This window comes from Balaenoptera acutorostrata, chromosome 17 (genome assembly GCF_949987535.1).
Source record: "Balaenoptera acutorostrata chromosome 17, mBalAcu1.1, whole genome shotgun sequence".
In the NCBI taxonomy this organism is placed as follows: domain Eukaryota; kingdom Metazoa; phylum Chordata; class Mammalia; order Artiodactyla; family Balaenopteridae; genus Balaenoptera; species Balaenoptera acutorostrata.
Genome location: NC_080080.1, coordinates 69,173,839 through 69,201,349, shown reverse-complemented (window position 1 = coordinate 69,201,349; position 27,511 = coordinate 69,173,839). Strand labels below are relative to the sequence as shown.

General features: G+C 37.4%; 1 protein-coding gene across 6 annotated transcripts in view; it reads left to right on the top strand.

The window, feature by feature from the left end:
• The window catches only part of PREX2 (phosphatidylinositol-3,4,5-trisphosphate dependent Rac exchange factor 2), a 279,824-nt gene that overhangs the window by 104,843 nt on the left and 147,470 nt on the right, over nt 1–27,511 (top strand). For all 6 annotated transcript variants that reach the window (XM_057532388.1, XM_007185025.2, XM_057532389.1 and 3 more), the window contains 7 exons: nt 3,582–3,731; nt 6,406–6,550; nt 10,945–11,045; nt 17,981–18,084; nt 18,795–18,844; nt 21,426–21,501; nt 25,588–25,660. In XM_057532388.1, the coding sequence (XP_057388371.1) occupies nt 3,582–3,731; nt 6,406–6,550; nt 10,945–11,045; nt 17,981–18,084; nt 18,795–18,844; nt 21,426–21,501; nt 25,588–25,660 (699 nt within the window). The remainder of the gene's footprint in view (nt 1–3,581; nt 3,732–6,405; nt 6,551–10,944; nt 11,046–17,980; nt 18,085–18,794; nt 18,845–21,425; nt 21,502–25,587; nt 25,661–27,511) is intronic.

The window sequence follows — 27,511 nt, the reverse complement described above, 5'->3', positions numbered from 1 at the left end:
TAACAGTCAATTAAACAGATAAACCATAGTTACCTTAACAACTAGTGTTGTTTCATAAGCTGGATTTAATACATTCTTAATTAAAAAGTGGCATAACTTTACAATGTTGAAAAGAGTACCGAGAATATAATAGCTGTTTTCTGATACACTTAAATTTTCAGTGTTATTAATTTGAGGCAGTGTTTTGGGAATTTAAAAAGGTCAATGGAGAAGCTACTTTTTAGAGTTTTAAAAGGAAAAATTAGAAACATTTTTTTTCCCCATAAATAATGTCATATGTTATTTTGGATGCCAGAAAAATGTTCTTTTATTGTTTGACAAAATCAAACATTTATTCTAAAAAATAATTTTCTCAACATTAAATACTTATAATGTGAGTGTATTGTAATTTTTAAAATTTCTCTTAGAAATTTATGCATTCCCACTGTTGATCACCAGAATTCAGGTTAAATACATTATTTAGACACCAATTTCTTGATGTTTTAAATAATATATTCTGGCAGTTTCTTCTGTTTTCTAGCCTAACAATACAATACTTGGCTATTGTTCATCTTGCTAAAATGCAAGTTATTGAAAGGTTACCAGACTATCCCATGAGATTTATAGTTAGTTGTATCAGTTTTGGAAAAACCCCATCTCATTGTATAAAGCTTTGCAGAATTAAGAGTAAGGAATTTGCAAACTGGATAGCTTCAAAATAATTAGTGACTTGTTCAAGGCTGCCTCTTGGATTTTTCTTTTTTTTAAAAAAAAACAATCAGTGACTAGAGACTGTTGAACTTGGATATTCCACACTTAATGAATGACAGTTTTAATTCCATTTCTTCTTGACACTTCCTATAAAATTAATATTTTAGATCCATTGAAACTTACAAATTTCTGTGTTTGCTGGCAATGAATAGATTATTTGTTGTTTCATTCAAAAAATATTTTAAAATTCCTACTTAAGGAAAGGCATTGTCGGACTTTTCTGTGATCTTTAATGAGGGTGTTCTTCATAGATAAGTTTAATTCTTGTTAAATGAAGATATTGAGATAGGTACTATGATTAAAATTATGAAGCTGTTTATATATCACTAAGTCTTTTGAAATAAATAAAAATAAATTGCTTATTTTGTACAACATTGATAATTTAGTAACTATGATATTGTTACAAAATACTTACACTACATTTTGAGGTCTGTTGTATGTATTACATATATGTGTATGCATACATATATATACATGTGTGTATATGTGTTTTAAATTGCTTATGATTTTTTAAATTGTCATGATAGAAAACAGCTAGCACATAAATGTTGAAAAGGAACATTATCCTTTCATTGTAAATTATTAGGTGACACAACTGTTCTTTGAAAACCTTATATTGATACAGCAATTAATCTGTTATTTGGGATAGTAGATTTTATGGTCAGCTGATGATCTTGCTCTTTGTACATGAAACAGTAGCCATGTGCAATCACATGCTGGTTCTGACTTTAGTTGTACAGTTTCCGAGGGAAGTTTGAACACACAGGCTGGAGTGGTCAGGCAGGGCTTCCTGGAATATGGGGTACATATTAAAGAGAAGTAAGGGTCCATGAGGCAGAGAGTAGAGCAGGATAGCTTGATGAGAGCCTTGGCTTGGGGGACACATGAATATTCTCAGGACAAGAAGGAAAGCAGCAGACAAGAAGAGTGGTGGGAACACATTGGAACGTAGTGGGAAATGGAGTTGGCTAGTAGGGTGGAGTCTGTCTAGGGAGAATCTCTAAAGCAAGCCTACATGTGTTGACTTGATTCAGTGGTGAGCTACCAAAGGCTTTTGAGCTAAGAAATGGCTGCTAATGAAAAATATTGTAGGAAAAGTCAGCGGGGTGTGAAGAGGGCAGTGCCAGGCTCAAGTAATCCCAGGAGGAAAGGAAGGTTACAGAGGTGGCTTGCCCAGGACACTTACTCTACAAGGTCAGAAGCATCACTCTGGTGAGTTTGGCACTTGAACTTGAGTTCCCCTATGTTCTGTGGATGGAATACATTATGCTCATTTTAAAGTAAGTCTAATGTTTTATTACTGCAGGCTGCATGTGGCTCTTGTGGTTTTCTTTGTCTAGAATATGGGTAAAGGGGTAATAACGCTAGTGGGAATGTGGGATCTTTTAAGCTGCAGTGCTACGGTTCACTTAGCAATCTTTGCCTGGTTTTCGAAGAGGGGAGAGAATCTGAAGAGCTTGTTCTTGTTTGTGATACTGGCCTTGTAAGGTGACAGCTTGCGGGAGGGGGGTGTGGAAACACGTATAATTTGATCTTTTTTTCCAGCAATTTATCCTAAATTCTCAATTGGTTATTTTTATAGATATTAAGAAGGGATGGTGGTCTAATTAGGAAATACAATAATAATTTTTTTTACCTTACTAATTCCAATGATGCTTATCTGACATGTATTATTAGGTTCTGCTATTTTGTATGCATTGTGAATATGAATTAAATATGTAAAGGTAAGAAGAAAAGTACAAAAATTCCTTTTAAAAACAGATGGTAATTTCTTTATAAGGGAAAATCCTCTGTCAAGTTAAATCTCCGTATTAACAGAAATTGTTATTGAGTGTTCATGAGATTATGGCTAGAAGAATATCTAACATAATATATAATATATATAATATAATCCTATCCTGGCTCAAATGTAACCTGGAATTTTTAAAGTAGCCCTCTCCCCCACCTAGACAGAATCATTCAATAATGCGTTTTTGGAACATTCTGTTCACAGATAACTTATGGTGATTTTGGAGCTAAAAGACTATGAGAACCAGATTTTGGGAGAATGAGTACCAATACATTTCTTCCTCTACTCAGAAGTTAGCAAATAAAATAGATCAAAAGAAACAAACAAACAAAAACAGGTGTAGTGCCACAACCTTTTTAGTGTCTCTCGAGGGAGACAATGGAAGATGTCACTTTAATTGATGCAGATGCTGATTCAGGCATTTGTCGTATGTGTTTCTGTCTTGAAATCTTTGCTTTGCAGACTCTCATGCCAGTAAAGCCTGGTTACAATTAATGTCTATTCTCTGCCTGCCATTAGGTAGGGAGCTGCCAGAAAGGGTTTGCTGATGACATTTTCAAATCCAGGATGTCAGTTTAGCCAAAATTATGGTGAGATCTAGAAAAAGACAATTAAATGTGAATTCACAAAGAAGAATTTTTTCTTTCATAAAACAGAAGCAGTATTGTAACAAATTCAATAAATTCTTTTTATGTGGACTTTTGAAATGGTCTACATTAAAAAAATCTTAAAAAAAAAGTTTTCTTGCTTTAGGAACTTGAACAATATTTTTGGACATAGAGGAAAGGAATGTTAATGAGTTTGGGTGGTTAATTTCCTGTAATATGTTAATGCTGTGAGTTAGAAATGTTCCATTATTGAGGTCTGACTGCATTTAATATATAAATGTTTCTTCAATTTTTAAAATTTGTATGGTCTTCAATACACATATATAAAGCAAAGGTATTTTGAAGAATTCAATGGTTTTGGACCTTTTTTGAATGATTGCGTTACTCGAATATATATTATATCTGTTCATTCACCTTTACCTATTAATTTTCAGCTGACTTCCACAGCAGTGGACACATTGTTGTTAATGGGTGGAAGATACATAACACAGCCAAAAATAAATGGTTTGTGTGCATGGCAAAAACACCTGAAGAGAAACATGAATGGTTTGAAGCTATTTTGAAAGAAAGAGAACGGCGGAAAGGTGGGTGTATGAATTGGGCATTATTATACTTTGTGAAGGTTCGAATTTAACAAGAAAGCAGAAAATGGGCAAAAGTTATGAGAAAGTAGATGGTGTCTGATGTTCACTTAGATTAACTATGTGATGTAAGGCCAGGCTAAAATACTTTTTGAATACTTCTAATGTTGTTACTGAAATAAAGTAAAAGAAAAGCTTATATAGTTAGCAAAATAATTATATTGTGGCTAGCGGTGTCTTTTAAATAGTGTCTTAGTCTACTGAGGCTACTGTAACAGATTACCCTAGACTGGGTGGCTTATAAACAACAGAAATTCATTTCTCACAGTTCTGGAGGCTGGGAAGACCAAAATTCAGTATCCAGTGAAGGCTGTTTCCTGTTTCATGGATGGCCATCTACTCACTGTGTCCTCACCTAGCAGAAGAGATGAAAGCTCTCTGGGGTCTCCTTAATAAGGGCACTAATCCCATTCGTGAGGACTCCACCCTCATGAGCTAATCCCCAAAGACCCTATCTCCTAATGCCATCTCATTGGGCATTAGGATTCAACATATGGAATTTGGGGGCACACAGACATTCAATTTACAGCAAATAGTTTCACCTGCTTTAAAATTTGTTCTGTTTTCTTTGCACTTTATTCTTGCCATTTCTAAAGCATCATTATAGAGTTTTCCTTTAAGAAACATGCTTTAATAATATAATGCAGTGCTGTGGGGCCTGCAACAATTGCTCCCTGTACATTTAACACATGCTGAAAATTCCTAGGCCACATATTTTGGTATTCTAATTATAAAATAAGGCAATTTGGATGAATATTAACTTTTTAATATTGTTATAATGCCACTGAATGTAATGTAACTCAGTAAGGAGCTTGTTCACACAAGGAGGCCTAGCTCAAATTCACTTCATGTTTTTATCAAGGTTTGCAAACAGTATTTGGTCTGGTGATACTCAGTTGTATGAAGTTTATCTGCAAGTACTCGTATTTCTGTAATTCAGCTAGGAAATAGAAATGCTTGTATAACTACTATTTTCTTTACCAAATAATTGATGAGAAATGTGACAGTGTTTATTCCTTTTCTCAGAGATCTAGGTATAAAATATGTCATTGGTGATGACATTTTGGAACACAAAGAGCTGCTTCCTCCATCTTTAGGTATTTCCCCATGAAGGGTGTAGAGAGTTTCTACCTTGATTAAAATATTCATAGCATACCTTTTTATAAGTATCTCCAAAACATTTAAAAATACTTACTCCTTTGACTGATCTTAGATGAAGAACCAGACAGAAAAATTTAAAACAGAGATCATGAATGCATAATTGGCTCTTTAAGTTTTGTTGAATCTAGCAGTCAATTCAAATAGCATAACAAATCATTTAGAAGGTAAATTGAATTTTTCATCAAGTTGAACCTTAACTCTTCTCAGAATGGCTATGCATGTAAATACCCCTAAGACCAAAAAAAAAAGAAAAGAAAAGAAAAAAAAGGAAGAAAGAAAGCACATTCTATAACTCTGCTTATGTTAACAGGCTCTATTCTTATTCACTATTACTGACCAATGTTAATGGCTTCTCCATAGTAAAGAATAAAATTTTAGTAAGGAATTTAGTAGCTAGAAGACTAAAAATAATCCAAGAATTTCTTCTTCTTCTGCCACAGTTCTTCATCAGTCCCAGTTGCTGATTGTCAGTGTTCCCAGGATTTCCCCTTTGGCACTGGTCACCTCTAAACTTCCTTGCCTGCTCTGCGTTGTCTCTTCCCATCAGATTAACTTCCACTCTGCACTTCCAGGTTCTCAATCTTTATGTGCAGCCTTGTCATCTCTCTGGAGCTCCATGCTCACTTAATCAGCTGACCCCTGGACTCCACCCACCTGAACATCCAAACCTGCTATTGCTTACAGAGACTTGAGCTTACCTGAACTTTGGCGGGTCCCTCCTAAATGTCTCCCTCTTTTTAAACCCTCCCGCTTTCAGTTTGTTCCCTACACTGTCCTCTGAGCTTTGTTTCCAGAGCAACAAAACTTCCTTTCTTTCATTACTCTGCCTTCCCCCTCCCTCTGGTTAAAACATGTAGATGTTCTCCCAGTATCGAAGGAATGGAATACCCGGAGACTGCAGTTGAGTATGGACCCTGCTCACCCCTCCACCTCCTGTCCTGTCACCTGAAACCCAGGGCTCCGTGCTGCTTCCCTCAGAGGCCCTCGTGAATACTTTCTCTCTCTGGAAATCCTGTTCATACCCGTGCGTTCAAACACAGCCCTTCTGTGAAACTTTTCCTATTGTTTCTCAGAGGCGAAGTTCTCTGAATACGTCTCTACTGTAGCACAGTTTTCCCTCTAAGGCTGTCTCCAGGGCCACCGTGTCCAGCTGCGCTGATCTAGTCCTACAGAAGGGGTTCAGTAGCATCTGAGATACAGCTGCTCTTCCTCCACTGGCCAAACTGTGTGCCTCTGGGGCACAGTTTGCCCAAAGGTGCCATATGGCCCCGGGCATCCTGCCTTGACTGTCTCCCTGGTACCCCATGAGCTTCTTGACAACCAGGGCCCTATCACAGGAGCTCTGTATCCACAACCCCCAGCACGTGGTAGACACGCAATGAATGTTTTTTTAACGAAGGCATGAACGAATGAAGAGACTTTTTCAGTTACCTGTCCTGTGTTTCATTTTCGATAGGTTTAAAATTAGGAATGGAGCAAGACACCTGGGTAATGATCTCTGAACAGGGTGAGAAACTTTATAAAATGATGTGCAAACAAGGAAATCTGATCAAAGACAGAAAAAGAAAACTGACTACGTTCCCTAAATGCTTTCTTGGAAGGTAGGGTTGGTAGTCTGGATGCATGTATTTCTTTCATATTTTCATGATCTCATGTGTTAACTTTCTTTTAGTTACTCATTTGTCTCTAAAAAATATTCTCCTAAGTGTTTTTTGAATCTTTCTTTACTATCAGCATTTCCTGGGCCATAGTGGGATGAGGGAGTGGACATAGAGCCAGAAATCCTGACCAGAAAAGTTAAGGCATTCATCCACTCATCCACGACTTGAGTAATTTCTGATATACCGTGTTTCAGGGGTGAAGCAGAGGCTGGGGTCAGGCAGGGGCGGGCGGGCAGGCGGGTTTGCCTGTAGGGACAGAGTCCGGCAAGGACATGAATACAGGGCCTGAGAGTCAGTTACAATGAAGGACACACAGTCTACACTACCAATTAATTCAGAATTTAGACAGCTGGGCTAAGGATGAAGGGCTATAGGTGGAGAGTCTGAAAAAGTGGGTCACGCGAGGGGCCAGGCACAGAGGAACAGGCAAGGAGGTCGCTTGGTTGTTCATCCCAGAGCAGATTGATTGTATGTCCTTTGGTTTCTGTAGCCGACTGCAGGGCTGTAAGTGGGAGTCCCTGGTGGGTTGAGCAGGCAGAGCTGGGGGGCAGGATGGATGCCTTCAGGTAGCTCTGCTTACGGCTGGCTCTGTGCTGGCTTCTTCCGATAATTATTTCCAGTCCTCCAATACATACTTAGGAGTTAAAAACCTTATATTTTTTAAAGATTCAGAAACTAGTGATCAGGGAGTGTGACCAGCCCACGTTCATACAGCTAGTAAATGCCAATGTCAACGCTATAAAAGTAGACTGGAGAGGTGGTTCATAGCCCAGACTTCACAATCAGACTGTCCCCACTCAAATCTTGTCCTGCCACTGGCTAGTTGAGAGACTGGGGAGAGTTAAATTTCTCTTTCCTCTCTAACAACGGAAATGATTGTAGTGCTTACCTGTAATACCTACCAGAATGTCTTGTTTTTTTTTTTTTCTCTTTTCTTCCAGTTTTATTGAGATATAACTGACATACAGCACTGTATAAGTTTAAGGTGTGCAGCATAATGATTTGACTTACATACATCATGAAAGGTTTACCACAGTAACTTTAGTGAACATCCATTATCTCATTTAGATACAAAGTTAAAGAAATAGAAAAACATTTTTTTCCCTGTGCTGACTCTTAGGATTTACTCTCTGTTTTTCTTTTTTAAATTTATTTATTTATTTATTTATTTATGGCTGTGTTGGGTCTTCGTTTCTGTGCGACGGCTTTCTCTAGTTGCGGCAAGCGGGGGCCACTCTTCATCGCGGTGCGAGGGCCTCTCACTATCGCGGCCTCTCCCGTTGCGGAGCACAGGCTTCAGACGCGCAGGCTCAGTAGTTGTGGCTCACGGGCCCAGTTGCTCCGCGACATGTGGGATCTTCCCAGACCAGGGCTCGAACCCGTGTCCCCTGCATTGGCAGGCAGACTCTCAACCACTGCGCCACCAGGGAAGCCCAGGATTTACTCTCTTAACTTTCATGTGTAACATACAGCAGTGTTCATTATATTTTAGCATGTCTTCTTAATTAGTTATGCAGACACACAAGCTCACCATAGGCCACACCAATCCCAACCCCGTTAGAATACAGGCCAGGAAACCCAGTGCTTTCAGGGCAGCAGGGGGCCTCTTCTTCAGTGGGGTGGCCCTCCCAGTAGGACACACAGCTGCCAGCAAGCTAGAGTTGCTTGTGTTGGCTGTGCCCCAAATGAAGGTTCTTGTGCAAGGGAAAGAGCAGCTGTGAGCCCCTCTTGGTTTCTAAGTCCCATGTTGCAAAGAACACGCTCTTTCTCGTAACAACTTCATGGGCATAACTTCCAGAGTCCCCAGATCATGTGCCCACTTACAAGAGAGTCACACCAGGCTATGGCTTCTTACCATATATTTATAAGTCTGGAGTTGAGCCATCAGGGAGCCATTTTTTTTTTTTTTTTTTTTTTTAAAGATTTATTTATTGATTGATTACTATGTTGGGTCTTCGTTTCTGTGCTAGGGCTTCCTGTAGTTGTGGCAAGCGGGGGCTACTCTTCATCGCGGTGCGCGGGCCTCTCACTGTTGTGGCCTCTCTTGTTGCGGAGCACAGGCTCCAGACGCGCAGGCTCAGTAGTTGTGGCTCACGGGCCTAGTTGCTCCGCGGCATGTGGGATCTTCCCAGGCCAGGGCGCGAACCCGTGTCCCCTGCATTAGCAGGCAGACTCTCAACCACTGCGCCACCAAGGAAGCCCCAGGGAGCCATTTTTACCACAAGTAGTGCTGCCTAGTTATACAGCTAACTCCCAACCTTCATCAGGTTTCTAGGGAAGCAGAGCTAGAAAGCTAACCCAGGGTCAAATTTGTCCTTATTGAAGGAGAAGGGGTTTTATTAACCCTTTACCCACACTATTATGTTTAACTCCAGGACAGCACTATGAGGTTGAGTCTTACTAATTCTATGTCATTGAGGAAAAAACCTGAGGCTTAGAGAGCTAAATTTACTAACCCAACATCACGCAGCTGGTAGAGGCAGAAACAGGATTTGAATCCAGGTTGTTTTATTGCCAAGTACATGATCTTAACCGCTATACTATATTCTACTTTACTTTTATTTTCTTTCTTTTGGATGATTCTTGTTTAATAGAAGCATATAAAGAACTTTAACAACTTCTTCTGCCTTAAAATGTGCATTGTAGACTAGGCATCCATTTTTGAATTTCCGTATCCCTTGGTTATTTGGCTTTACCATATGTATTGCTTTTAGTTTTGAAATAAATGGAAAAGTAATTTCCTGACACTTTCCATAGCTTTGCTTCTCTGGCCTCTGTGCAAAAAATAAAACCATTCTAAAATACATTCATTAGTTAATGTAAGAGTTCGAATGTTAGCTTTTTAAACGTGAGCATGATTAAATATTTTATTGTAATAAGTCTCTGTATTCATTGTTCTCTTAATGATACCACATGGCCATAAAAAAAAATCAGTACTGAGCTGAAGCTCTCCTAAGTGTTACAGAACATCACCTCTCTTATCTGAGATGCTGGGGCCCGCCATCCTCTCCCGAAATGCTGCAGGATGTGAGCTGTGGTCCTCAGTGGCCTTTCTCAGCCACAGCAGATGTGTGCGATAGACAGTTCTGACGGTTGGTTTCGTGTTGGAGTATTCCTTATGGATGACAGTTTAGATATAACAATGAATTTACCAAGTAATTTTAAAATTTGAAAACAAGGTAGTCAGACTTTTCTGTGTCTTTTGGTGTATATCAGTTTTCTATTGCTGCAAAACAAATCACCATATATTTAGTGACTTAAAAACAATGCCCATGTATTAGCCTGTATTTCTGTAGGTCAGAAGTCCAGGTGAGTTAGACCAGGTTCTGTGCTAAGGGTCTCACAAGGGCAGAATCATGGTGTTGGCAGAGCAGGGGCTGGGCTCTTATCTTGAGCGTTTGAGGAAGAATCCACTTTCCAGCACATGCAGGTTGTTGGCAGAACTTAATCGTTTGTAGTTGTAAGCGTGAGGCCCCCGTCTCCATGCTGGCCATTGGCCAGGGCTGCCCTCCGTTAGAGGTTGTCTATATTCCTTGGTATATGACCCCCCTCTTGCTGCAAAGCCAGCAGTGGCACATTGAATCTTTCCTGTGCTTTTACTTGTTCTCACTTCCTCTTGTGCCACCAGCCTGAGAAAACGCTGCTTCAAAGGGCTCAACTGATCAGGTCAGGCCCACGTGGATAATTTCCATATTTTAAGGACAGCTGACATGGGATTTTCATTACATATGCCAATCCGTTCACAGGGCTACCTAGATTAGGATTTGATTGACAAACCAAGGGGTAGGATTCCTGATGGGGGGAGTGGGAGAACATCTTTAGAAGTCTGTCTACCATACAGGGCATGCAGTTTAATTTTGTCTGCCCTCTTGGAGTTTCAAACCCACTGGTTCTCTGTGCCTGGAAAGGTACTTTCAAGACAGTTTATGTCTTATATTAAGTCATTATTACTCTATCTAGTTCTGTCGTTTAGCTGTCTTTAGGATCTGTTGTTTCTCTTTCATCCCAAATTTGCTTTTATGTGCATAATAACCTATAGTTAAAGCTACTTTAGAATTTTCCCTTTGCGTTTACTAAAGGTCTCAATAAGTTGAATAGTTATTAAGTATAGCTTAGGTAAGTCTGAATGTATGGACATGAGTTTTCTAGAATAGAGTCCAATTTATATCTGTGGGCGTTACATATGTGAAAAAAATGTATGTGAAATGCACTGCAAGCATTCCTTTATATTTTGAGACTCCTTTCATAGCTGCTTGATAAATGCATGGTAAGGATAGACTTCCTGGGGGAAAAAAAATTAATGATTTAACTTCTTCATTGGATTTCTGTTGCAGTGAATTTGTGTCATGGCTGTTGGAAATTGGAGAGATTCACAGGCCTGAGGAAGGTGTTCACTTGGGACAAGCATTGTTAGAAAATGGAATCATCCATCATGGTAATTATTTTATTAATCACCTATTTATTTATCCACAAATTACATGTATCTTCATTGCACTGATCAGTTTAGTTTATAATACTTCTCCACATTATAGGATGCTTATGTTTTTTCCAACATCTTTGAGTGCCTCATCTATACAGAATATTGTTTCAGGGAGTATAGGTTTATGGTGATATATTTAACTTGAAACGGACAGTTCCAACACAGAATTCCAGGTAAGTGATGTGGGACTGAAGAGGAAGGAACGGCGAGTTGTAACTAGAGTATTTGGGATGCTTCATGAGGGAAGTGGCCTTAGTGCTGGGCATTGTGGAATGAATGGAACTCTGACAAGGACAGAAGACAGAAGGACATTCCACCCTGAGGAGGTAGTAGCCCTCAGACACGGGAGTGGGAAGGTTCATGGTGGCCTCTTCAGAACTAATGCAGAGTCTCACGTGGCAGGACCGTATCCTTCACGGATGAATATGCTGGGGCGAGGGGTGTGGTGAGAAAGGGAGGCAAACACCTGATCCCAGCAGATTTTAACTTGCTGGCTGTGGTGTGTGGGGCTTCTTCTGAGGGAGATGAGGAGCTGACGGGCATCTGGAAGCAGAGGAGCGACCAGATCTTGATTTTGGAGATAACAGATGAGTGGAGAGTTAGAGATTACAGAGATCCCTGCCCACTGGGACCCTTCCTTCCCCAGGAGGGAAAGGACCAGGGCCGTGTCCATGGCATGATGAGAGGGACCCATTCAAGAAATTCTGGAGAAGCTGAGACAGCGTATTTGATGTCTATTTGGGCTTAGGAGGTGAAGAGTGAGGGGTGAGGTCAGATTATTCTGAGCTTTTTGTCTGGATGACAGACGTAGTTAATTCAAGAGGAGACGCATCGGGGGGAAGGTGAAGGGTTTGTGGTGGATTGGGTATGAAACATCTGCAGGGGAGCGTTCAGCAAGAGGTTGAGAATGTGTGGGTGTAACACTCGGGGCAGAGAGAGAGTGAGAGTCAGATTTGGGAATCATTTCAAGAGAGCATGAGGTCCTTAGCACATCGATAAGAGACTACAAACAAACAAAACAAGAAAGCAGTGATCATGGGACTAAGAATAAAAGCTTGAAGAATTTCTAATGTAAAATGTGGGAGAGGAGAAAAAGGCAGGGAACTATGAATAAATATGGATATTTGGCTGTGGTGTTTTGATGTTCATTTTTTTTTCTAAATTAGAGTGAGGTGAAAACAAACTAAATCCTCCAAATTTTTCCCCACCACAGTAGACGCTGCCAATATAATGTACCACCATCTACCCAGATAGGAATCCCCTGGCATTCCTTTTTCTCCTTCATGCCATCAAGCCCTGTAAGCCCTACCACCAAACAGGTCTCTAATCAGACCACCGCTCTCCCTTCCAGGATCTCCACCTTCTTCCCAGTCACCACCTTCTCTGTCCTTGCTTCCACATTTGTCCTCCGTCCCCATAGAACACTCTCCAGGTAATGGCTGAAGAGACCTTTTAAGACATATATAAGATTCAGGCATTCTCCTGCTTACAGGTACCTACTAGCTTCTCATTAAACTTAAAGAAAAGTCCAGACATCTTACCTAAATCTCTTACCATGGCCCACAAGGCCCTACGTGATAGGGCCCCTGACTTCCTCTCTGAGTTATCACATAGTGCTGTACCTAACTCGTTACACTGTGGCCACCCTGACCTTCTGTCTCTTCTTTGAACACTGCAAGATGACTCCCCATTTAGGATCTTTGCTCTTGCTGTTCTCAATTGCTTATTAATTCCTAGTATATGCCAGTGACCTTTCTAGGTGCTTGAGACACAGCAGTGAATGAAACGACAAAAGTCTCTGTATTATGACTCATCTTCCATGACACTCTGCCTTCTAGAATCCTACCCAGTCCCACTATTCCAATGAACAACTCTTTAAATTTTTGAAATTTTCTTCATGTACTACTTATCACTCTCTGAAATTATCATATTGTTTTGTTGCTTTGTTTAATATTTCTCTCTTTATCTCCCATCCCTACTCTAGACTGCAGTCAAAATATAAGCACCGTGAGAACAGGAGCCTTGTGTGTTAATATACAACAAACACCTAGAATGCCCAGCACATATAGGTGCTTAATAAATTATTTGCTGAGTGAGTGAATAAATGAATAATTATATTTTGAGCAAACAGATAATGTTGAGAAATTGTATATGATTTTGTACTTGGTTCACTAATGCCATTAAAACACCATTTAGCGTCTAGTACGCTAAGAAGCATCATCCAGTATCTTATAAGTAAAAATGAAAAGATGTTGAGCTAGATGGCTTTCCTCTTTATGCTCCTCTTTCCCTTCTTCTAACCCCATGACCAAGTATATGTTTGGGACAAGAATGGACTGTATTTGTTTTATCCTGCAATCTACTAAAGCTGAAGTAGGTGGCATGTAAAGAGGTTTTGTATACAATCATTGACCTTCAGAAGTGATGATTCTTTTCCCATTCAGACTGTGTACTTCCAGGGCCTGTGTATTACCAATAGAGCAAGGAAGGGAAAATCTGTTTATGGATACCTTTTATTTACTCCTTTCCTTACTGATTCTTTCCTTCATTCTACATGTAAGATATTATGCTAGGTACTTGAAGGTATGTAAATATGAACCCTCGACCTTTTTTTTTCTTACGGTCTAATAGTTATAAGCCTATCTTTTTACCTTGTCCATCAAGAAATCCAGTTGCTGGAATATTTCCTTTCAGACAAGGCAGAAATCTACTAGGATGGGAGAACTAATTTTTTGCAGGGACTATTGAGAGGGAAAACTGTATTGGTTAACACTAGCTGCTGTAACAAATAAACCTCCCCAATACAGTGGCTTACATTATAGAAGCTAATTTGTCACTCATGGACAGTTCAGTCAGTGGTGGCGGATGAGGTCGTGGCACCCTGCTCCATGCAGGGTTTTTGCCTGACAGAAGCTCGGCCATCTTCAATACAGTGCTCCTAAAGGTCACCTTGAAGGAAGCGTGGAGTTTCTTGTTTGTTTTAAATGGGTTTGTACCCTTCCCATTGTGCATCACTTTCGTGCACATGTCCGTGGGCACAACTCAGATATGTGGTCACCCTTGGCTGCAAGAGGCTCCTAGAAATGTCCTGTAGATGCATATGCAGGAAAAACAAAAGCTAAACCAATTTGGTAAAAAACTACCCAATTTCTGCCCCTGAGGCTTAGCTCCTGGGTCAATATAAGATCTATGAAATCATATGAAAGACAGAGTAATCATTATATATATATTGGTTAACGTTTTACAATGATATCAGCATATAATAGTCACAAAAATCACTTTTAACATTTCTGTTTTCAGTTGAGGTTATTGTGACTTCTGTTGTTAATTTGAGTCACTTTCATCTTTTATGAATTAGAAATAACAGAAAAAAATGGTCTTAAAGCGATCCGTCAACAATAGATGCTGCTATTAAATTGTTTAAAAAATTATGGATATGTAAGTTTTTGTACTTCTATGGGATTACTTAACTATATTTTAGAAAGAGCTACGCTAAGTTTGTCACAGTATTTTCCTTTTTGACTATGAGGTACCTTGTAACAGATAACAGGATATTAGAGAAGCTTTATTCCCAAAGCTGGAAAGGTCAGGGCGTAAGGAGAGGTTATCCTTTCAGAGGAGCTGTAAGATTATTTTCAAGTCACCCATCCACTCTTGCTTTCATCTTTCAACCCAGGTGATCCAGCAATTGTATGAGGAAGAGTTGCTTGTTTACCTAATGAATTAGGTTCTGAAAATTGAGGACAACTATTATGGGTGGAATTTTACTTGCTTTACAATAACAAAACTGTTGTTACTTTCCCTGAAGACATGCATAGCTAGGCAGACACATTCAAGTCAATTTTAAGTTAGTACAAAGTGGAGTTGGAATGATATTTATTCAGTCTCTTCATGAACATAGTACTCTAGAGTCTGACCTTTTCATTTCAGGACTGCTGAGAGATCTGGAAGGAATCACAGAGAGAACCACCCTTACTTATTTTGTTAACATATGTCTCAAAATATTTTAATTGCCTCCTCTTAAAAGAGAAAAATTCAACAGCATAAGATTTTTATTTTTGGAAGGGATATCAGAATTTCAGTCCTAATCAACTTTCCTCCCCTTCCTCAGACACCACCTTTTTCCAATAATACAATTTTGAAAAGAAAGTAGTAGATAAATTCTGTATTACAATTTATTCTGAAATTTCAAATTCAAGAACACTTGGATTATTTAACTTAAAAGAATTGAAATCTTTTTGAACCATGATATTTATAACCTGCTTAATTAACTATTTTTTTCTGAGAAATTTAGCACTGAGTACTCTCTATTAAAAGTCCTGTTGGTCACAGTTTGATTTTAGTGGCCTGTGCTATTACTGTTATCAGGATCTGATCAGTTGTCATGTCCGATTTGGTATACAGAACTTTTGTTGCTGGAAATAACCTTTTTTTTTTTTTTAGTGTCCAAAGTTAACTAATAGAGATTCTCCCAAGCCTAGGATAAGAGACCATATTATGCAATTTCACATTAATAATTTTATTAGAATGAAGAAATATGAGCCAAGCAGGCTAGTTTCATTACTCTGTGGTTCCAGCTGCATTTTAGTGAAAATAGAATCCCTAAAATAAAGTTGAATGAGCCATCTGTTTTATAAAGAGCCGGCAAAAAAAAAAAAAAAAGTTGACTGTTAAAGCTACTATTCACATTGCAAATATCGTTGAGAACTTCATCAGAGGCAAAGCCTTGCTGTACTGGGAATTCTTGGGTTGAGGCAGCATATGTTTTCTCTGTGATATGTTGATAACGTTCTTCTTGTCTGGCTTTATTATTTACATTATAAATGCTCATGTGGGAATTCAGAGAGCTCATTCATTATAGCCAGTGGTGTGCTGAAGTTGGCTGGTCAAAGCTCTAGAGAGCTGGTGGTTAAATGTTTAAAAAAATGCAAGCTTGTAGTTAAGCACAGCTATTATTAAAATTAAATTACATAAACATATAAGTACCTAAATTATATTATAAACAAAGGTAATATATCCTTAGAACTCATCACTTCCTAATTATTTTACTACATTTTATTGTTATCTATGGTCTTGGTGTTATTTATGTCTATTATTTTTGTATGATGGAAATACTAAATAATAACGTGTCACTGCACATCTCATTCTGTGTTCAGTGACTTTATTTTGGTAGCTGGAAATTGGCCAGGGTGGGAGTATTTGATACCGTGGAAACTGGCGAATGGTACACATCTGTGCTCCTTCTTCCACAACACTAGAGAGCAAGCTGTTCATCATTTACCAGTACATCCCTGGTAATAGCCAGCATCACAGAGTTGTTTAAAAGATGTCATTCAACAACCTTTCTCATCAGCTAATAAACCCATTTTCCATGCTCGAGAAGTTGGGGGAGTGGATTTGAATGCAGAACTATTCACTGTTTTTCCAAGGCAACAGCCTAGAGTTACAGATTAGCCCAAGATTCATTAGCAAAGTCACAAGAGTTTACCTTACAGTGAAGCATTCCATTTTGAACAGGTTGAACCATCACTTGTTTTATTGTGGCAAGATACCCTTGGGCCCAAGTTTCCTTGAATTTTGGAACATCAATATAATAAATTATTTCAATGAATCTTAAGGGGTAAAAATGGGAATAGGTAGATTGCATAGGAGAAATAAATAACTGGTCTTGAAACATGCCGTAGGATTTCAAAATATTTCTTCCGATTTTATTTTTCTTTCACATATGCTTTTTTTTCTTTTTGGCTTAATCTGGAAAAAAGATGCCAAAAGTTGTGTTGTCTATCCCTTTTTGGCAGCAAGCCTGTCTCAGTTTTATGGCTGCAAGCCATGCATTTGGTTTCGATAGATTAGGGTGAAATTGCTGAAACTTTGCATATGCGTGTGTGTGTGTGTGTGTGTGTGTGTGTGTGTGTGTGTGTGTGTTACAAGTCTCTTGGCTTTCTTCTGGATTCACCAGTGTAGTTCATGAGAATTAATTCTGACAGATTTTTCTCCCCCTTCAACATTTTTAGCAAAAAGTAAAGGTCAAAGTCTTCTATCTAATCATGAAAATACAGCCCAATGCAACAAATTATCTCTTCTGCAAATTTTTCATTCCCTGTAAAGAAAACATTTAAATGTAAACTCTTTGAGATTTAATTTGAGGTTTTTCCCTTCTAGAACAGTTTTTTTTTTAATCAGACTACCTAGAAAAAAAGGAAACTTGAGAGAAAGTTTAGTAGGAGTCTTTATGAATGGAAAATCTTATCTTAAGGATGGAAGTGAAGGATGACCACTCTCCTTTTCCACTGAGGAAAAGAAAAATTAAGTGACGTGTAAGAAAAGCATTTGTTAGTGTAAGAAAACTGTTAAAATTTTGGAATCAGTTACATACTGAATTTACCTAATCTACTCGGAAGATCTAAACACAGGATAAATGGTCAAGATTGGTATATGTGTGGTCTTGGCCTGATCGCTGTGGGCTAAGACAGATAAATGCTAAAATTCACTTCTGGGGCTGAGAATCAAATTATAACTCACTAGTTGGAGTATCTGCTATTCGAAGAGTACTTTTTGCTTGACTTTGTGGCATTGTGAAGAAATAGAAAACACAAACTCGTCTGTTTATTTAAGTGTAAATCACTACGCACATGCACGAATGCATACACTATGCTACCTAAATGTGGCTAACCTTAATTTAGTTCTTCACTCATTACATGGAAGTTGTAACTATATTATACAACAAAATCTTATCATGAATCTTACTATCAGAATACTGGATTAGCATTACTATGTTAGGAAAACAAAAACTTTTGATAAAACTATAAGATTCAGTATTTGGGATTATGTTTTTTATCTGCCAGTTTTTAGATTGTCAGGATTTTAATATGCTGTTCTTATGTTCTTAGTTACGGATAAACATCAATTCAAACCGGAACAGATGTTATATAGATTTCGCTATGATGATGGAACCTTTTATCCAAGAAGTGAGATGCAGGATGTGATTTCAAAGGTAACAACCTCTCCCATAACCTTTTATCAATAAAAGAATTCGTGTTGTCGTTATCTTCTTATCTTCAACAAGATAAAATGCTGTAGAGAGAGAGACTTAAAATAATTCTGCCGGTATAGAAAATTTTTACATGACGTACATAAGCAAGCCTCTCGATTTTTTTCTTGCTATTATAAGAATTAGAATGTTAGATCATTGTTTTTATTCTCTTTATCTAATTCTAAAAGGGAATAGTGCAATTGCATAACTCAGAAGATTATATCTGTTGAAACTGTTTCACATGTAGCAACAAGTGGTCATGATACTTGAATAAATTTAACAAAAAGACAAATACATAAAATTCAAGTAATATCAGTTTTCTTTGTACATTTGACAAAATTTATATTGACATGTAATGATCAAGTAGTATGATGGACCACTGCATAGATTTATATTCTGTTTACATTATATCTTGAAATTTTATATTTTAAGAAAATAGTTTTAAAAGTCCTCTGTGTATGTATATGTCATATGTATATGAAAAATTCATAGCACAATTTAATCCTGTTTTTAAAGATTTAAGTTATATTATTTTTATGATGTAATGTAACATTTGAATAATAGGGTAATGATTTCAGCATGTTGACAGTGAATCTATTTTATTCAAAATTTCATTGGTTTGTCCTTTGAGTGATCTTACTTGCTTTTGACATATTTTTGTTTTACAATAGGGTGTACGATTATATTGCCGTCTTCATAGTCTATTTACTCCAGTGATAAGGTGAGTCTAGTTTCTAAGTTCTGGGAGGTTAAATGGAAATATTTATATTGCATATTAGATAAATATTATTAAGCTGGAACTTAACTTATTTTGTTTTTCTTCCCAAAATGAAAATTTTACTTTTAAAGATTAAGTCACAATTTATCTGAAAATATTTCTGAATTTTCTGAGGCTCTAATTATACAGTTTCTTCTACTCTTTTTATTCTGATTTCTAAAATTATTTGCCATTAATTCATAGTAAATTACAGGCTTGATTTTGAAATGATCCACCTTCAGTTAATATTTAATAAATAATAGTTGACTGGTTGGGAGAGGATTTCAAAATACTGTTTACTATAAATATTTACCATTATGGTTACCTGTATAGTAATTTTTTTCATTAGACTGTGTAATCAAATCTTGGATATGTATTTTATTTCACAATATTTTCTTTTAATCATCTTTTATCCAAAGAAAAAGTTTTGCACTTGAAAATTAAGAATTGATTTGGAGCTAATAATTATAATTTTCTCATTTTTTTCTGTACCATGTTTTAACTTCTGAAGAGATGCCTTTTTGTTTTTTAAAGAGAAATCAGGATTCATTTTCAGTTTATCTCTTTAGAAAAACAGCAGAAAACTTTGAGTTCTGTGTTATGATTACTAATAGAGATCATCAGTACTTTTGTAATATGCACTGGTATACATTAACTGGTGGATGTAATGTAATGTAAAACTAATTTCAGATGGCCAGATATCATTTGGAGTTTATTGACTAAAACATATTTTTCAGAACAAAAAAATGAACATACTATTTCTAAAATGAATATAGAGGCTTTTCAGTCGTGGCCATAGAATCCAAACATTTGATGGATGGTGTTTCTATTTTTCACTCTGGTTTCCAATTCCAAGGAGACGCAGAGCTTCAAAAAAAAGATTCCGAAAGTTGCTGATAAGTGTTGGAATGCCCACGCTGCAGGTCCTGAAGGAGAAAACAGAATTTTACCTATTACTCCTGAAAATGCCCTGTCCACTTTCACAAGCAGGCTTCACAAAGTAAAAAGAGGTGAAAGGAACCAACATTTGTTGATTCTCTGCTATATTCCTGGCACAGGCACTCTGTAAATATGTTGGATAACGTAATGCTAAAAGATGGTTACTTAACAGCGCCTGGATACTTAAGGTTTTTTTCTGCTAAACTAATAGAAAACGATACTGGATAATTGTTTCATGCCACATGTGTATATATATATGTAGGTTTCACATGTGAGAAAATGTGTTCTGAAAATATATTTTAGCCACGTGGGATTTCTTATCAAGAAAGTTACATTCTGAAAGAGCGGATAAGAAGGAATTGTTCTTTGGCTAGAAATGACAATGGTTTATGAGTTGTCCAAGGTAAATTTACGGGAAAAAACCCCAGTAAACAGATGGAATGTACGATAGTCATGTGTGAACTCAGCTTATGAAAAGAAAAATGACTTGGGTGAAGAATCCACAGACCCACATGTGGTCTATAAAAGACTACTCTGTCCTTCTTATTGACACTTATGGAAACCAAGATGAAATGGGTGATGAGGTATCAGAAATGGGGAGGTAGATTTAAAAAGATTTTAAAAAAATCTGCTGTTGATTACTGGCTAACTAGTGCATTCACTATTGAAATCTCAGAAATTTCAATCATGTTTCGGGGAGCTTTTTATGAAAGTGGATGAAATGATGTCAATATGAATTGCAAACTACTGACAGAAGCTGAAGAACCATGAATATAGCCAGTAATTGTTTGTCACGCCAAGTTGATTGCAGTTTGGATTTTTTTTGACATTTTGAAAAGACTTGTTTTCTCATTCCGTTTTGATCCAGGCCTGCAAAGTAAATGAATGATAGGTTTCCACCCTTGGGGCCTTGTTCTGATCACGAGCACTTTGCTGGTATCTAAGTAGACTTTGAAATGTTTCTCAGAACTGGGAGGTCTGCAGGAAGGAGAGTCTGCTGTGGAGAGCCAGGATCCCCTGGGCTGCCTGGGGACGCAGTGTGACTGAGTCCGTGGTCTCATCAGACAAAGTGAACGATGAGGTTCTCGGTGTGTTTCCCTCAGGACAGGCCTGAGGTCTCCCGCTACAGCTGAGCCTAACGAATAATCCTCCGGGGCAAATCCTGCCTTCCTGGAGAACTCAGGAGCAGAAATACAAGGGGTTGCTTTATTTTCCATATTTGGAGGAGATTTTTCGTAGACTCTATCTTGATTTAAAGGGAGGGAATTCTATTTTATTATTCTTTTACTAATGAGCTATATTGTATTTCTAGCCAAGTTATTACCAGGTAACATAGCATTAACAGTCAGTTTGGATATAGGAAAATGTGAAAGAAGAAATGTCCTGTTTTGGTCTCCTTGTGGGTTTCTTCTCCTGGTGTGAGCTGGTGAAGGGAGTTTTCAGGTGTGTACACCTTGTAAAGCTGTCTTCTTTACACATAAGTGGGACAGTCGATTCAAATTACATTGAGTAAACTTCTCTGTTGCACACTGATACGAAATGAAATGGGTTCCTTGTGCTTACTTATCCTCTTGCTTAATGTTTTTGCTTTCTCCTTCCTTTATAGAGATAAAGATTACCACTTAAGAACCTACAAATCTGTGGTTATGGCCAACAAACTGATAGACTGGTTAATTGCACAGGTAAATAGACAAATAGAAGTTGCTGAGTTACATTCATTGCTGCTTTAGACTTTGAGGTGATTTAGGTACTTTTTTTTTTTTTTTTCATTAAGTACTTATTAGAGGGCTTTTAAATTTTATTTATTTATTTATTTATTTTTGGCTGTGTTGGGTCTTCGTTTCTGTGCAAGGGCTTTCTCTAGTTGCGGCAAGCGGGGGCCACTCTTCATCGCAGTGCGCGGGCCTCTCATTATTGTGGCCTCTCTTGTTGCGGAGCACGGGCTCCAGACGCACAGGCTCAGCAATTGTGGCTCACGGGCCTAGTCGCTCCGTGGCATGCGGGATCTTCCCAGACCAGGGCTCGAACCCGTGTCCCCTGCATTGGCAGGCAGACTCTCAACCACTGCGCCACCAGGGAAGCCCCGATTTAGGTACTTTTTAAAACTCCCCACTTGCCAATGAGACAGTGAAATAACTTGACCAAGTTCATACAGCTAAAATGAAGCAGAGTTAGGATTTGAACCTGGATCATCTGACTTCAGAGTCCCAGACTTAATTTTTATGCGATATTGTCTTTCAAGAGGAAGGTGTTTCTTGATTCAAAAATATCATCTGAGATCCATCAAAAGAATCAAGTATAATTTAAATAAATGTGCATGTACTAAAATTACTTGTATGTTTTGTTCACTGATTTGTTTTAAGGCATCTGGTTCTTAGTCCTAGCAGGTTATTCTAATCTCCCTGTGCCTTCTTCTCTGTTAGATAATAGTTGTGTTTTGCTAATATGAGCTTTGGTATCCATCTGCATACACTGTAAATAGGAAAGTACAAAATTTGTCGTGATTGTTGTTCTGCTTCTTAGAATGTGGGAGCTGATAACTGGTATTGAGAAAATGTTACTTGCAACTCAAGGCATCTAGCCCATCATAATAGATATTCAAATATAGATTTATTTAAATGTTTTTTGTACTAGATCAACTAACTAATAAATAGTCAAATGTTTTCCAGGGATTAAAGAAAAGGCTAAGAAAACTGATATCCACTTTGACAGAACTTAGTATTTTGAGAAAGGAGATATTGCTTGGTTGAAATGTTGTCATTACATTTGGATATTTGAGTCAATTTACTTTTCTGTTATTGAAGAAATTAGCCTACCTCCTTTGTTGCAAGTGGATAATAACGTTTGATGCTCAGTCATAGAAATGGTTATTTTTTGTTTCAAATATTAACGTTTAATTCACATTTGATTCATCTGTGCACATACATTTTGAGATTTTTATTTTTAATATTAACTTCTACACTATCCAAGACCACCTATTTTTTGCATTTTATGGCACTTAGATTTATTTTATCTAGAAATTAAGATCTTAGATTAAACCAAACAGTTCTTTTTCGATAAAACCCAAATTCCTATGTCCAGTGGGTTTACTAGTGTGAGAGCCTTTTATAACACTATGGTCAGTGTGTGTCATTGGGATTGGCTCTATATTTGGTAACAGAGTTGGAATTTCACCTAGAAATTAAACTGTTACAGAATTCACATGAATTCTTGTACTATATGTTGATTATATGGGAAAACTGAAGAAAGTTTTTTTGAAGCAAAGGCTGATGTTGAATAAATATTTAAAGTTCTGACTCAGGAAGTCAGTTATCAACTTTTTTTTTTTTCCTTTTTGGCACTTTTACTTTCCAAGTGTGAATATTAGAAGACTAAAATAAGTTGCTCAAAAAACGGACCAAGTTGCGATTCTTTTTTTTCTTCAGGTTTTCTTAGTGGTCTGTTAGGACAACGTCTGTAGAAATTGTATGTAATAGAAATTGAAATGGACTGGGGATTCAGGTAATCTGGTGTCTGATGACAGTTCTGCTGATAAGCAGTTATGCAAACTTCGTTGAGTCACTTAATCTCTCTAGATTTTTTTTTTCACAACTGTTTTCTGCTTACTGGACTAGCTGTATATGTCAGCTCTTCTCTGTCACTTAAGCTTTATGATTCTGATAGTGTAAAACGTATCCAAATGTACGTTTCAGACCTGATTAACTCTAGCTTCAGATTAGGACAATATGGGCTGGCTGTGAAAAGAAAGACATGGTGATGGAATGATAAGAGAAGGATAAGTTACAGTTCTTAATCTAAGATGAAAAAGAGAGTTTTTAAAAGTAAGGGTCTCTTTCCACCAAGGCTCTCAAGTGATAATAAAACCTAATTTCTAGCATTGACCGGGACACTGAGTTGACTTGGAGAGCTTAAGGGGACCAAATAGAGAACTGACTCCAGTGTGATAGTCTATATGTTGTTTGGAGTATAGTCTAGATCTGACAGCTTTTGGATGATGGTACTTACCATATACCATATTTTAAGTGACTAAGTTCTTCACCAGATTTGAATTGCTAGAGGGCAGGGAAGTATTTTTTGTTTGAGTGCTTTACTGTCTGTAGCACTTGGCACACTTTGTGGCAGAAAAAAAAATCTTTTGAGTGAATTCATAAAAGTTACTTAACAGCTATATTTTGAAAAGGGCACAGATGCGTTGTCCAAAGATACAGATTATAAATGTCTTGTTAGTTAACAGGAGGATTAGTGAGGAGTGGAGTTGTCACAGCATGAGGTGGCACTTGTTTTGGTCCTTGATAGACAGATAGGTAGAATTTAAATGTGTGAAGGGTAACAGTTGGGGGGGGTCAACTTGACAAGAGTGAAGGTGACCCCACCTTTGGAAAATGAGGCTGGAGGGGTAGAATGAAGTTAGGATTATGGGAGGCCTGGAAAGCCCAACAGAAAATTTTGATATTTTACGATTATTAAAAAAGAGAGTCAGTTTAAAGTTTTGGAACATGATATTCCTGTGTAAGAAAGTTTAATTCTATAAAGGCAATAAGTTAGAGAAAGTACAGGAAAAAATTATGGCAATTTAGAAGTGAAATGAAGAAACACTGGGTTAGGGTGTTGAGATAGAAATGAAATAGAAGCCAGAGAGAAGAGAGGATGGATTTGGTAGAGTATTGTACCTAAGAGCTAAAACATAGGACTAGGAAAAATGAGATAATATGTAAGAAAGCACTTCTTAAACTGTAAAACATACAACTGTCATGACATATAGACACACATACATACATATACACATATATATTCATATGCAGTCGGCCCTCTTGGGATCTACGAGGGATTGGTTCCAGGACCCCTGAAGATACCAAAATCCACAGATGCTCAAGTCCCTTACATAAAATAGAGTAGTATTTGCAAATAACCTCCCATGTACTTTAAATAATCTCAAGATTACTTATAATACCTGATGTAATGTAAATGCTATGTAAACAGTGTCTGGTCCTGCAATTCAAGCTTTGCTTTTTGGAACTTTCTGGATTTTTTTTCTCTGAATAATTTTGATCCGTGGTTGGTTGAATCTTCAGATGCTGAACCTGTGGTGACGGAGGGCAGACTGTATATGAATTCATACTTAAATGAATAAAATAGATGTTTTCTAGGTAAAAGTCATAACAAAAGTTTGCATTGGGCTTTCTTTTGGGGATCAGTTATATGAGCTGATTTTTTTTTTGGCAAGATAGAGAAAGAGAAGGTTGCATTTGCTGACTTCATTGAACAACACACTCTTAGGGTCTTATGAGTCACCCTAGATTAGTAGGTTTCTTTGGGGGTACTTAAAGAGCAAGGCCATTTTGTGGAAGGGAGGTGATAGCTGAGATCACGCATAATAATTTTTACTTAGCAAGTTTTATTTAGTGAGTTTTCAATAAGTAGGATATTTCCTTGATACATAATTGCGATATAAGATCAAAGAAATAAGAGAAAGGGATCGTTTGTGGTAGCAATAAATTTTAATTGCCTGTGTATTTTCCTTTTAAATAAGACATGATTTTTCTCAAGAAGTATGAAATCTTTATTTTTTATGTAATGTCAGAAGAAGATATTTTCATAATCAAGTGAATGTTTTATAACCCTTAGATGGATTGTGGCCTTATGAAAGCAACGTCTGTCCTAATGTATGAATGGCTTTGTCAGTACAGTGCTGAAATGTCAAATGTAGTTAAGATGCAGCAAAATCTTCAGTTGCCTATTAACTTGTACAGGGCTTTTGTGGTTAACAGGGGGATTGCCGCACCAGAGAAGAGGCAATGATATTTGGCGTTGGACTCTGTGACAATGGATTTATGCACCATGGTAGGGATTGATTGTTATTGTGGAAGCTTACAGATGTATTTCACTGTTTTGTTTTGTTAGGACACTGGGAGTGTCTCAGTGTTCCAGGGAAGTCATCTAGAGACAAACCAGCAAGACTGTCTGGGTCTTGCCATGTGTCCCTGTTGGTTCACCACATCTGCATTCAGTGTCACTTTGGTGCCTTTGCTGTGTCTAACGACTATTATCTACCAGTTGCCATGACTTCTTTTCTGTTTTTCTAGACTGATTCCAAAACAGCAACAGCTTGAACTAGAAGTTTCTAAAAAAAAAAAAAAAAAAAGCTGATATATCTCTTTGAAACTATTTTAGGTCAGACCCATGTTTTTTTGTTGAATGCCAGTATATATTAAAATGATTAAATGAGAGCATTTAATCTGAACATTTATTGTTATTTTTAGAAAAATGCTTTCAAAATTATCTCAGAGAACAAAATTATAAATCTCTGGAAAAATATCTGTTTCTTTTTGGCTACTAATTAAAGATCGAATTTCTTTCTTGTTTGATGACTTCATTTCCCTTAAATTTATAAAAATAATGAGACTTAGTTTTCCCTCTCTATTCATACCATCTTATAGATTCCATAAACCCAAACAATCTCTTTTCATTGTTAATATTTGCGTATGTGTGTATTTGATAGCTCTTGTACCTATTTGTCAATTACACTCAGAAAGTTGTTACCTTTTTCCAAAGAAAAGAAGTACAGCAAAAGTTACAGCGATTTTGAGAGCATCCTTGGTTATCGTATATTCCTTTGGGAATTCCATTACATTTTAATATCTCTGGACCACTGTATGAGTTGATAGGGGAAATATCGGTCTTTGAAGAGGCAACAATGGAATGGAAGGAATGACATCATTATAGAGGATTAAAACTATAATATCAACCTTCAAAGGTTTTGATTATTTTTCTCTTTAAAGTGTCAACAAGCAGCAATTTTATCTAAGTATTTATTTTAAAATATTGAATTACAATAAAGGTTTTCCCTACGAAAGTCTCTGTCAATAAAGCACAGCTAGTTCCGTTCATGCCTGGCCCTATTGATGTTCTCTCTCCCTGCCTTTAGACTGACTGTTTGGTGGAGGAAAACAGTAGTAGCAGAAACACCATGTGAGTTTTGGGAAACTACTTAGGTCATGTAGGCAAGACCTAACTCGATCTCAATTATATTCTCATTTCTCTTGTCAGCTACAACTTGTGTTACCTTTTAATTTGTGGTTGGTAGTTTCATTTGTTAACTCACGTTGTCAACCAGGCCTCCATTCAAAGGTCAATTCGTACATACAACTAGTCAACAATTGTGATTTGGACCTCTGTTAAAATAATGAAATAAAAGAGCTGTCATTTTTGGTTGCCTACTATAAGCCAAGTTATTTACACTTATTACCTCGTTTTAGTTTTGTCCAACATTATGAAGAAGGTTTTATTGCCTGCATTTTACTGGTGAGGAAACTGAAGTTCAAGGAGTTTAAGTAACTTTCCTAGTGTTGCACCCAGAATCAGTCCCAGACCTGGAATTTGAGCTCCCGGTCTGTCTTATGATAAAGCCTAACATTCTACTGTGCCCTGGGACTGCAGATCTTAGATCCCTGACTCAGTGAATCAACCTGTCTCAACAAGTAAGCTTCAGGGTAAAAGGGTAGATAAGGAGAAATAGAGATTTCTCTTTTAAGACACTTTGACAGTTGTCAGGGCCTCACTGAGTACAAATTCTTTCTGTTAGTATTTAGCTTTATTTTTAAAAAGGCTAACAAAACATACACCTTATGTCATGAGAGCGTGCCCGGAAGCTTAGGGACTTTGGGGGGAAATATTAATGTTCAGATAAAAGGG